The sequence below is a fragment of the Oncorhynchus gorbuscha genome, linkage group LG05 (assembly GCF_021184085.1).
Source record: "Oncorhynchus gorbuscha isolate QuinsamMale2020 ecotype Even-year linkage group LG05, OgorEven_v1.0, whole genome shotgun sequence".
In the NCBI taxonomy this organism is placed as follows: domain Eukaryota; kingdom Metazoa; phylum Chordata; class Actinopteri; order Salmoniformes; family Salmonidae; genus Oncorhynchus; species Oncorhynchus gorbuscha.
In genome coordinates, this window is record NC_060177.1 from 70,183,667 (window position 1) to 70,197,467 (window position 13,801).

The 13,801-nt window shown below is 43.2% G+C and overlaps 1 protein-coding gene across 2 annotated transcripts in view; it reads right to left on the bottom strand.

The window, feature by feature from the left end:
* Positions 1-13,801, bottom strand: part of LOC124036432 (single-stranded DNA-binding protein 2) — a 144,626-nt gene that overhangs the window by 17,159 nt on the left and 113,666 nt on the right. Inside the window, exons 1-2 of one of the 2 annotated variants that reach the window (XM_046351018.1) lie at positions 13,127-13,148; positions 1,960-2,049 (exon numbers count right to left, since the gene is read on the bottom strand). In XM_046351018.1, coding sequence (XP_046206974.1) covers positions 1,960-1,995 — 36 coding nt within the window. In that variant the 5' untranslated portion in view covers positions 1,996-2,049; positions 13,127-13,148. Of the gene's footprint in view, positions 1-1,959; positions 2,050-13,126; positions 13,149-13,801 lie in introns of those variants that run through there. The other variant, XM_046351017.1, reaches the window with a different exon arrangement.

Sequence of the window (13,801 nt, forward strand, 5' to 3'; positions counted from 1 at the left end):
TTTCACCATTCCTGACATTTAATCCTAGTAAAAATTCCCTGTTTTAGGTCAGTTAGGATCACCACTTGATTTTAAGAATGTGAAATGTCAGAATAATAGTAGAGAGAATTATTTATTTAGGCTTGTATTTCTTTCATCACATTCCTAGTGGGTCAGAAGTTTATATACACTCAATTAGTATTTGGTAGCATTGCCTTTAAATTGTTTAACTTGGGTAAAACGTTTCAGGTAGCCTTCCACAAGCTTCCCTGTAACGAATCTCTTCGTCGTCTGAGGAGGAGTAGGAAATATCGGACCAATATGCAGGGTGGTAAGTGTTCGTCATATTTATTACACTGAACAGAGGAAACAAACAAACAAGCGAATAAAGAAAAAACAAAACAGTCCCGAATGGTGAAAAACACTGAAAGAGAAAATAACCACCTACAAACAAGAGTGGGAAAACAGGCTACCTAAGTATGGTTCTCAATCAGAGACAACGATTGACAGCTGCCATACCAGGCAAAACACATAGAAATACAAACACAAGAACTAAACAGAGTGCCCACCCCAACTCACGCCCTGATCAACCTAAAATAGAAACATACAAAAGGAACTAAGGTCAGGACGTGACATTCCCACAATACGTTGGGTGAAATCTGGCCCATTCCTCCTGACAGAGATGGTGTAAACCTCCAGATTTGTAGGCCTCCTTGCACGCACACGCTTTTTCAGTTCTGCCCACCAATTTTCTATAGGATTGAGGTCAGGGCTTTGTGATGGCCACTCCGATACTGTGACTTTGTTGTCCTTAAGCCATTTTGCCACAACTTTGGAAGTATGCTTGGGATCATTGTCCATTTGGAAGATCCATTTGTGACCAAGCTTTAACTTGACTGATGTCTTGAGATGTTGCCTCAATATATCCACAGAATTTTCCTTCCCTCATGATGCCATCTATTTTGTGAAGTGCACCAGTCCCTCCTGCAGCAAAGCACCCCCACAACATGATGCTGCCAACCCCTGTGCTTCACGGTTGGGATGGTGTTCTTCGGCTTGCAATCCCCCCCCTTTTCCTCCAAACATAATGATGGTCATTGTTGCCAAACAGTTCTATTTTTGTTTCATCAAACCAGAGGACATTTCTCCAAAAAGTACGATCTTTGTCACCATGTGCAGTTGCAAACCGTAGTCTGGCTTCTTTTATGGCGGATTTGTAGCAGTGGCTTCTTTCTTGCTGAGCGGCCTTTCAGGTTATGTCGATATACGACTCGTTTTACTGTGGATATAGATACTTTTGCACCTGTTTCCTCCAGCATCTTCACAAGGTCTTTGATTTGCACTTTTCGCACCAAAGCACGTTCATCTCTAGGAGACAGAATGCGTCTCCTTCCTGAGTGGTATGACAGCTGCGTGGTCCCATGGAGTTTATACTTGTGTACTATTGTATGTACAGATGAACATGGTACCTTCAGGCATTTGGCAATTGCTCCCAAGGATGAACCAGACTTGTGAAGGTCTACAATTTTGTTTCTGAGGTCTTTGCTGATTTCTTTTGAGTTTCCCATGATGTCAAGCAAAGAGGCACTGAGTTTGAAGGTAGGCCTTGAAATACATCCGCAGGTACATCTCCAATTGACTCAAATGATGTCAATTAGCTTATCAGAAGCTTCTAAAGCCATGACATCATTTTCTGGAAGTTGTTTAAAGGCACATTCAACTTAGTGTATGTAAACTTCTGACCCACTGGAAATGTGATACAGTGAATTAGAAGTGAAATAATCTGTCTGTAAACAATTGTTAAATATTACTTGTGTCATGCACAAAGTAGATGTCCTAACCGACTTGCCAAAACCATAGTTTGTTAACGATAAATTTGTAGAGTGGTTGAAAATCGAGTTTTAATGATTCCAACCTAAGAGTATGTACACTTCCGAATTCAACTGTATATACTGTATGTACATGTGTGTGTGTGTGTACCTGGAAGAATCCTGGAGGTACGGGTCCCACTGGCATTCCCTCTCCTGGGGGAAGGTTTCCAAGTATGGGACTGGGAGCTGCTGCTGCACTCTGGAAGACACACACACACACACGCACACACACACAAAGTCAGGTTAGGTCATGAGGATGGTGTATCAGTGAGGCGGTAACTATTAACACACACATGCAGAAAAGGTCCAAAGACATCTAAAATTCCAACACCAGGAGACACTGAACCCTAGGAAAATCCATAATCCAGCCGATGACTACCTATAATCCAGCCCATGACTACAACTAATCCAGCCCATGACTACCTATAATCCAGCCCATGACTACCTATAATACAGCCCATGAATACCTATAATCCAGCCCATGACTACATATATTCCAGGACATGACTACCTATAATCCAGCCCATGACTACCTATAATCTAGGACATGACTACCTATAATCCAGGACATGACTTCCTATAATTCAGGAAATGTCTACCTATAATCCAGCCCATGACTACCTATAATCCAGCCCATGACAATGTATAATCCGCCCATGACTACCTATAATCCAGCCGAAGAATACCTATATTCCAGGACACGACTACCTATAATCCAGCCCATGACTACCTATAATCCTAGACATGACTACCTATAATCCAGGACATGACTACCTATAATTCAGGAAATGTCTACCTATTTTCCAGGAAATGACTACCTATAATCCAGCCCATGACTACCTATAATCTGGCCCATGACTACCTATAATCTGGCCCATGACTACCTATAATCCAGCCCATGACTACCTATAATCCAGCCCATGACTACAACTAATCCAGCCGCTGACTACCTATAATCCAGCCCATGACCACCTATAATACAGCCCATGAATACCTATAATCCAGCCCATGACTACATATATTCCAGGACATGGCTACCTATAATCCAGCCCATGACTACCTATAATCCAGGACATGACTACCTATAATCCAGCCCATGACTACCTATAATCCAGGACATGACTACCTATAATCCATCCTATGACTACATATAATCCAGCCTGTGACTACCTATAATCCAGCCCATGACTACCTATAATCCAGCCCATGACTACCTATAATCCAGCCCATGACAATGTATAATCCGGCCCATGACTACCTATAATCCAGCCGAAGAATACCTATATTCCAGGACATGACTACATATAATCCAGGACATGACTACCTATAATCCAGCCCATGAATACATATATTCCAGGACATGACTACCTATAATCCAGCCCATGACTACCTATAATCCAGGACATGACTACCAATAATCCAGGACATGACTACCTATAATTCAGGAAATGTCTACCTATTTTCCAGGACATGTCTACCTATAATCCAGCCCATGACTACCTATAATCCAGCCCATGACTACCTATAATCCAGCCCATGACTACCTATAATCCAGCCCATGACTACCTATAATCCAGCCCATGACAATGTATAATCCGGCCCATGACTACCTATAATCCAGCCGAAGAATACCTATATTCCAGGACATGACTACCTATAATCCAGGACATGACTACCTATAATCCAGCCCATGACTACCTATAATCCAGCCCATGACTACAACTAATCCAGCCGCTGACTACCTATAATCCAGCCCATGACTACCTATAATACAGCCCATGACTACATATATTCCAGGACATGACTACCTATAATCCAGCCCATGACTACCTATAATCCAGGACATGACTACCTATAATCCAGGACATGACTACCTATAATCCAGGAAATGTCTACCTATAATCCAGCCCATGACTACCTATAATCCAGCCCATGACTACCTAAAATCCAGCCCATGACTGCCTATAATCCAGCCCATGACTACATATAATCCAGCCCATGCCTACCTATAATCCAGCCCAAGACTACCTATATTCCAGGACATGACTACCTATAATCCAGCCCATGACTACCTATAATCCAGCCCATGACTACCGATAATCCAGCCCATGACTACCTATAATCTGGCCCATGACTACCTATAATCCAGCCCAAGACTACCTATATTCCAAGACATGACTACCTATAATCCAGCCCATGACTGCCTTTAATCCAGCTCATGACTACCTATTAAACAGGAGCAGATCATAACAGTAGCCCAGTTTGTTATCATGACGTGATCAAACGAGTCTCCCCTCCATCCTCTGTCTCTGTGGGCTCTTTCCTGTGTGTGTTCCTGACCTGGCACTGTGGCATCGTGGCAGGCCAGCCGCCCAGGTTATTTTTACTCTTTATATTGTTCTCTCTCAGACGGCTTGGCGCGGGCACGTTTCACCACTGCCTTGGACTGCTTCCTGTGCTATAGTACAAACTCCCCAATACACCACCAGGCAACGGCTATGGGCAGGGAGGCAGAGAGATGGACACGGACAGGAGCGTAATTAAGGGTCAAGGTTCAGAGGTAGGGGATGGAGGCGAGATGCTGGCGGCCCGCAAAGAGGTGGTGAGTGGTCTGACACATTGGTGAGTGATAGGGGAGACAGTCTACAACCTTCCCACACACACACAGTCTCCCAAACATTACAATACCACAACTACAACCTCCACCTGTTAGTTATGGTTTCTCTGCAAAGACAACATATAGGATTCTTCTAATGTATACTATCAACTGTTAATAGTCATAAATAAAAAGTATCAGTATCAGCAGCTTTGTATCAAATGTGGTCCGCAAAACAATAAACATTTCAGTAAATGCAGTTTCTTGCTGTTTGTCTGCATATCTTCTCACTCCCTCTCTCTATCTTCTCTGCCTCTCTCTCCACCCCTCCACACTTTCCTGTCATCTCTCTGTCGTCCTCTCTCCCCCTCTCTCTTCATCCTCTACCTCTCCCTCCTTCGGCATAGACTGTGAGACAGACCCAAACTCTGAAGTTTCCGCTGGCTGATTGTTTTAGGTCAGACTGCAACACAGTTACTAATAAGAGCCAAGATAATGGCAAACTACTCCCACCCCACTGTGTGGGGACAGGACACATACAGTTCTTGTGTTGAAATTGCACTGCTCTATGTAAACAGAGTGTGTGTATTTTGCTTAAACAAATGAAGGTATGGATGGAAGGCTCAGTGGAGGAGAACATTGTTCAGGACAGGTGTGTCGCATATGTGTTTGTGTGTGTGTTCACAGTACTGCACTCTCTCTGGGAATGGTAGTATTCTTTTCCCCTGCCTTCATTTCTCCTCTCACTCCAGATTACCCAGCATGCTTTCCACTCACTGGCAGCCTGGAGGTCTGCTGAGTCTGCCTTCTCAGAGATAGAGGGGGGGGGGGAGAAATATCTACCTGACCTGCTGACTAAGCAGCCTTTTCCAAATAAACCAACAAGAAAAACATCAAGATATTCCCTGCCCCCACTGCACAGCAGCCTCCTTCACTGGGAGAAAACGACAACAACAGCCTTTCAGCCCTACAACACACAACACAGACAGCCTCAACACAACATCCTTCCAGCCCTACAGCCGCTGCAACACACAACACAGACAGCCTCAACACAACAGCCTTCCAGCCCTACAGCCCCTGCAACACACAACACAGACAGCCTCAACACAACAGCCTCCCAGCCCTACAGCCCCTGCAACACACAACACAGACAGCCTCAACACAACAGCCTCCCAGCCCTACACGTCATCACAGGACAACTACCACAAGAGTTTTTATTTCTGAATGAAACTACATTTCACATCGACAACAAGCACACCTTCTAAGCTTTCTTGTTAGAAACACAGTTGATACGTCTTAGCCAAGTTGGACTGTGTGTGTTGGAGGGGGCTGAACAGTAGGTTTATGTTACTATGGTTTACAGATTAAACACAACCATTTGTGCACAGGCTCACACCAAGAGTGAGATTAATACTGTTGTACTGTTGGACAGCATTGTTTGGTAGTGTGTACAAGTTAAGGCCTGGTGTTCTAGCACCTAACCTGTTCAAACATTTAAACCGCACACACTGATTAAGAGTCTTCAGTCTACAGTTCACACAGAACCTTGTTTACACTTTGACAAGAGCTGAGAGTAGCATTGAGATCTGAGGTGTGTATGTGGTTGTGTGCCTGCGCACGTGCGTGCGTGCGTCGGCGTGACTGAGGAAAGCTGAAGCAGGGGAAACACTCTGACCTCCTACTTACACTACGCTAACCACCCTGTTACAGGATAACACTATGCTAACCACCCTGTTACAGGATAACACTATGCTAACCACCCTGTTACAGGATTACACTACGCTAACCACCCTGTTACAGGATAACACTATGCTAACCACCCTGTTACAGGATAACACTATGCTAACCACCCTGTTACAGGACTACACTATGCTAACCACCCTGTCACAGGATTACACTACGCTAACCACCCTGTTACAGGATAACACTATGCTAACCACCCTGTCACAGGACTACACTACGCTAACCACCCTGTTACAGGATTACACTACGCTAACCACCCTGTAACAGGATTACACTACGCTAACCACCCTGTGACAGGATAACACTATGCTAACCACCCTGTTACAGGATTACACTACGCTAACCACCCTGTCACAGGATTACACTACGCTAACCACCCTGTTACAGGATAACACTACGCTAACCACCCTGTTACAGGATTACACTACGCTAACCACCCTGTCACAGGATTACACTGCTCTAACCACCCTGTTACAGGATTACATTATGCTAACCACCCTGTTACAGGATTACATTACGCTAACCACCCTGTTACAGGATTACATTACGCTAACCACCCTGTTACAGGATTACATTACGCTAACCACCCTGTTATAGGATAACACTATGCTAACCACCCTGTTACAGGATTACACTACGCTAACCACCCTGTTACAGGATTACAACATTATGTTCCACATGAGCAAGTCAGACCACTACGATGACACACAAAAATGATCCATCAAACACATTTGGTCTTCTTCTAACGCCTCTTAAGGAAAAAGTAATCCAAAAGTAACGGAGTTTGGCTAATACAAAAGTTTCGTTACTGATTACAATTTGACAGGTAACTAGCTACTGTAACAGAAATACATTTAGAAAGTAACCTACCCAATCCTGACTACTCTCACCTCACTGTTACAGGGTTACACTACGCCATCCACACTGTTACAGGGTTATACTACGCCATCCACACTGTTACAGGGTTACACTACGCCATCCACACTGTTACAGGGTTACACTACATCATCCACACTGTTACAGGGTTACACTACGCCATCCACACTGTTACAGGGTTACACTACGCCATCCACACTGTTACAGGGTTACACTACGCCATCCACACTGTTACAGGGTTACACTACGTCATCCACACTGTTACAGGGTTACACTACGCCATCCACACTGTTACAGGGTTACACTACGCCATCCACAATGTTACAGGGTTACACTACGCCATCCACACTGTTACAGGGTTACACTACGCCATCCACACTGTTACAGGGTTACACTACGCTAACCACACTTTTACAGGGTTACACTGTGCTAACCACATTGTTATAGAGTTACACTACGCCATCCACACTGTTACACTATGCTAATCTCACTCTTACAGGATTACACTATGCCATCCACACTGTTACAGGTTTACACTATGTTAGCCACATTGTTATAGAGTTACACTATGCTAACTACACTGTTACACTATGCTAACCCCACTGTTACAGGATTACACTATGCCATCCACACTGTTAAGGGTTTACACTATGTTAACCACATTTTTATAGAGTTACACTATGCCATCCAAACTGTTACACTATGCTAATCTCACTCTTACAGGGTTACACTATGTTAACCACATTGTTATAGAGTTACACTACGCCATCCACACTGTTACACTATGCTCACCTCACTGTTACAGGGTTACACTATGTTAACCACATTGTTATAGAGTTACACTACACCATCTACACTGTTACAGAGTTACACTATGTTAACCACACTGTTACAGAGTTACACTATGTTAACCTCACTGTTACAGGGTTACACTACGCCATTCACAATGTTACAGGGTTACACTATGTTAACCACATTGTTATAGAGTTACACTACGCCATCCACACTGTTACACTATGCTATAGAGTTACACTACGCCATCCACACTGTTACACTATGCTAACCTCACTGTTACAGAGTTACACTATGTTAACCACACTGTTACAGAGTTGCACTATGTTAACCTCACTGTTACAGGGTTACACTACGCCATTCACACTGTTACAGGGTTACACTATGTTAACCTCACTGTTACAGAGTTACCCTATGTTAACCTCACTGTTACAGGGTTACACTATGTTAACCTCACTGTTACAGGGTTACACTATGTTAACCTCACTGTTACAGGGTTACACTGTATTAACCACACTGTTACACTATGTTAACCTCACTGTTACAGTTACACTATGTTAACCTCACTGTTACAGGGTTACACTATATTAACCACACTGTTACAGGGTTACACTATGTTAACCTCACTGTTACAGGGTTACACTACGCCATTCACAATGTTACAGGGTTACACTATGCTAACCACATTGTTATAGAGTTACACTACGCCATCCACACTGTTACACTATGCTAACCTCACTGTTACAGGGTTACACTATGTTAACCACACTGTTACAGAGTTCCACTATGTTAACCTCACTGTTACAGGGTTATACTATGTTAACCACACTGTTACAGGGTTACACTATGTTAACCACTCTGTTACAGGGTTACACTATGTTAACCACTCTGTTACAGGGTTACACTATGTTAACCTTACTGTTACAGGGTTACACTATGTTAACCACTCTGTTACAGGGTTACACTATGTTAACCACTCTGTTACACTGGGTTACTATGTTAACCTCACTGTTACAGGGTTAACCTTCACACTGTTACAGGGTTACACTATGTTAACCACACTGTTACAGAGTTACACTATATTAACCACACTGTTACAGGGTTACACTATGTTAACCTCACTGTTACAGGGTTACACTATGTTAACCACACTGTTACAGAGTTACACTATGTTAACCTCACTGTTACAGGGTTACACTATGTTAACCACACTGTTACAGAGTTACACTATGTTAACCTACTGTTACAGGGTTACACTATGTTCACTGTTACAGGGTTACACTATGTTAACCACACTGTTACAGAGTTACACTATGTTACACTATATTAACCTCACTGTTACAGGGTTACACTATGTTAACCTCACTGTTACAGGGGTTACACTATGTTAACTATATTAACCACACTGTTACAGGGTTACACTATATTAACCACACTGTTACAGAGTTACACTATGCTAACCTCACTGTTACAGTTACACTATGTTAACCTCACTGTTACAGGGTTACACTATGTTAACCACACTGTTACAGGGTTACACTATGTTAACCACACTGTTACAGGGTTACACTATGTTAACCACACTGTTACAGGGTTACACTATGTTAACCACACTGTTACAGAGTTACACTATGCTAACCACACTGTTACAGGGTTACACCTAACCACACTGTTACAGGGTTACACCTAACCACACTGTTACAGGGTTACACTAACCACACTGTTACAGGGTTACACTATATTAACCTCACTGTTACAGGGTTACTGTTACAGGGTTACACTATTAACCACACTGTTACAGGGTTACTACTACTGTTACAGGGTTAACTATGCTCACTGTTACAGGGTTACACTATATTAACCACACTGTTACAGGGTTACACTATGTTAACCTCACTGTTACAGGGTTACACTATGCTAACCACACTGTTACAGGGTTACACTATGCTAACCACACTGTTACAGGGTTACACTAACCACACTGTTACAGGGTTACACCATGTTACACTAACCACACTGTTACAGGGTTACACTATAACCACACTGTTAACACACTGTTACACCTCACTGTTACAGGGTTACACTATGTTAACCTCACTGTTACAGGGTTACACTATGCTAACCACACTGTTACAGGGTTACACTATGCTAACCACACTGTTACAGGGTTACACTACTGTTGTTACACTACACTGTTCACTATGTTAACCTCACTGTTACAGGGTTACACTATGCTAACCACACTGTTACAGGGTTACACTATGCTAACCACACTGTTACAGGGTTACACTATGCTAACCACACTGTTACAGGGTTACACTACATGTTAACCTCACTGTTACAGGGTTACACTATGCTAACCACACTGTTACAGGGTTACACTATGCTAACCACACTGTTACAGGGTTAACCACACTGTTACAGGGTTACACTTGCTAACCACACTGTTACAGGGTTACTAACCACACTGTTACAGGGTTACACTATTAACACTCACTGTTGCTAACCACACTGTTACAGGGTTACACTATGCTAACCACACTGTTACAGGGTTACACTATGCTAACCACACTGTTACAGGGTTACACTATATTAACCACACTGTTACAGGGTTACACTATGCTAACCTCACTGTTACAGGGTTACACTATGCTAACCACACTGTTACAGGGTTACACTATGCTAACCACACTGTTACAGGGTTACACTATGCTAACCACACTGTTACAGGGTTACACTATATTAACCACACTGTTACAGGGTTACACTATGTTAACCTCACTGTTACAGAGTTACACTATGCTAACCTCACTGTTACAGGGTTACACAATGCTAACCACACTGTTACAGGGTTACACTATGCTAACCACACTGTTACAGGGTTACACTATGCTAACCACACTGTTACAGGGTTACACTATATTAACCACACTGTTACAGGGTTACACTATATTAACCACACTGTTACAGGGTTACACTATGCTAACCACACTGTTACAGGGTTACACTATGCTAACCACACTGTTACAGGGTTACACTATGCTAACCACACTGTTACAGGGTTACACTATATTAACCACACTGTTACAGGGTTACACTATGCTAACCACACTGTTACAGGGTTACACTATGCTAACCACACTGTTACAGGGTTACACTATGCTAACCACACTGTTACAGGGTTACACTATGCTAACCTCACTGTTACAGGGTTACACTATGCTAACCACACTGTTACAGGGTTACACTATACAGGGTTACACTATGTTAACCAGGGTTACACTGTTAACCTCACTGTTACAGGGTTACACTATGCTAACCACACTGTTACAGGGTTACACTATGCTAACCACACTGTTACAGGGGTTAACCACACTGTTACAGGGTTACACTATGCTAACCACACTGTTACAGGGTTACACTATATTAACCACACTGTTACAGGGTTACACTATGTTAACCTCACTGTTACAGAGTTACAGAGTTACACTATGCTAACCTCACTGTTACAGGGTTACACTATGCTAACCACACTGTTACAGGGTTACACACTAACCACACTGTTACAGGGTTACACTATGCTAACCACACTGTTACAGGGTTACACTATGCTAACCACACTGTTACAGGGTTACACTATATTAACCACACTGTTACAGGGTTACACTATGCTTAACCTCACTGTTACAGGGTTACACTACTATGCTAACCACACTGTTACAGGGTTAACCAGGGTTCACTGTTACAGGGTTACACTATGCTAACCACACTGTTACAGGGTTACACTGTTACAGGGTTATGCTAACCACACTGTTACAGGGTTACACTATGCTAACCACACTGTTACATATTAACCACACTGTTAACACTATGCTAACCACACTGTTACAGGGTTACACTATGCTAACCACTGTTACAGGGTTACACTGCTAACCACACTGTTACAGGGGTTACACTGTTACAGGGTTATTAACCACACTGTTACAGGGTTACACTATGCTAACCTACACTGTTACAGGGTTACACTATGCTAACCACACTGTTACAGGGTTACACTACTAACCACACTGTTACAGTTACAGGGTTACACTATGCTAAACCTGTTACAGGGTTACACTGTTACAGGGGCTAACCACACTGTTACAGGGTTACACTATGCTAACCACACTGTTACAGGGTTACACTATGCTAACCACACTGTTACAGGGTTACACTATGCTAACCACACTGTTAGGGTTACACTATATTAACCTCACTGTTACAGGGTTACACTATGCTAACCACACTGTTACAGGGTTACACTATTAACCACACTGTTACAGGGTTACACTATGCTAACCACACTGTTACAGGGTTACACTATGCTAACCACACTGTTACAGGGTTACACTATGCTAACCACACTGTTACAGGGTTACACTATGCTAACCACACTGTTACAGGGGTTACACTATGCTAACCACACTGTTACAGGGTTACACTATATTAACCACACTGTTACAGGGTTACACTACTAACCACACTGTTACAGGGTTACACTATGTTAACCTCACTGTTACCTAACCTCACTGTTACAGGGTTACACTATGCTAACCACACTGTTACAGGGTTACACTATGCTAACCACACTGTTACAGGGTTACTGTTACAGGGTTATGCTAACCACACTGTTACAGGGTTACACTATGCTAACCACACTAACACTGTTACAGGGTTACACTAACCACACTGTTAGGGTTAACCACACTGTTACAGGGTTACACTATGCTAACCACATTGTTACAGGGTTACACTATGCTAACCACACTGTTACAGGGTTACACTATACTGTTAACCACACTGTTACAGGGTTACACTATGCTAACCACACTGTTACAGGGTTACACTATGCTAACCACACTGTTACGGGGTTACACTATGCTAACCACACTGTTACAGGGTTACACATATGCTAACCACACTGTTACAGGGGTTAACCACACTGTTACAGGGTTACACTATGTTAACCTCACTGTTACAGGGTTACACTATGCTAACCACACTGTTACAGGGTTACACTATGCTAACCACACTGTTACAGGGTTACACTATATTAACCACACTGTTACAGGGTTACACTATGCTAACCACATTGTTACAGGGTTACACTATGCTAACCACACTGTTACAGGGTTACACTATATTAACCACACTGTTACAGGGTTACACTATGCTAACCACATTGTTATAGAGTGACACTACGCCATCCTCTGTTACATGCTTGGCACACCTGTATTTGGGTTGTTCTCCTATTCTTCTCTGCAGATCCTCTCAAGCTCTGTCATGTTGGATGGGGAGCATCGCTGCACAGCTATTTTTAGGTCTCTCCAGAGATTTTCGATCAGGTTTAAGTCCGGGCTATGGCTGGGCCACTCAAGGACATTCAGAGACTTGTCCTGAAGCCACTCCTGCATTGTCTTGGCTGTGTGCTTAGGGTTGTTGTCCTCTTTTAAGGTTAACCTTAGCACCAGTCTGAGGTCCCGAGCGCTCTGGAGAAGGTTTTCATCAAGGATCGCTCTGCACTTTGCTCCGTTCATCTTTCCCTTGATCCTGACTAGTCTCTCAGTCCCTACCGCTGAAAAACATCCCCACAGCATAATGCTGCCACCACCATGCTTCACCGTAGGGATGGTGCCAGATTTCCTCCAGACGTGAAGCTTGGCATTCAGGCCAAATTTAAATGTTGGTTTCATCAGACCAGAGAATCTTGTTTCTCATGGTCTGACTCCTTTAGGTGCCTTTTGGAAAACTCCAAGCGGGCTGTCATGTGCCCTTTACTGAGGAGTGGCTTCCGTCTGGCCACTCTACCATAAAAACCTGATTGATGGAGTGCTGCAGAGATGGTTGTCCTTCTGGAAGGTTCTCCCATGTCCACAGAGGAACTCTGTGGCCATCGGGTTCTTGG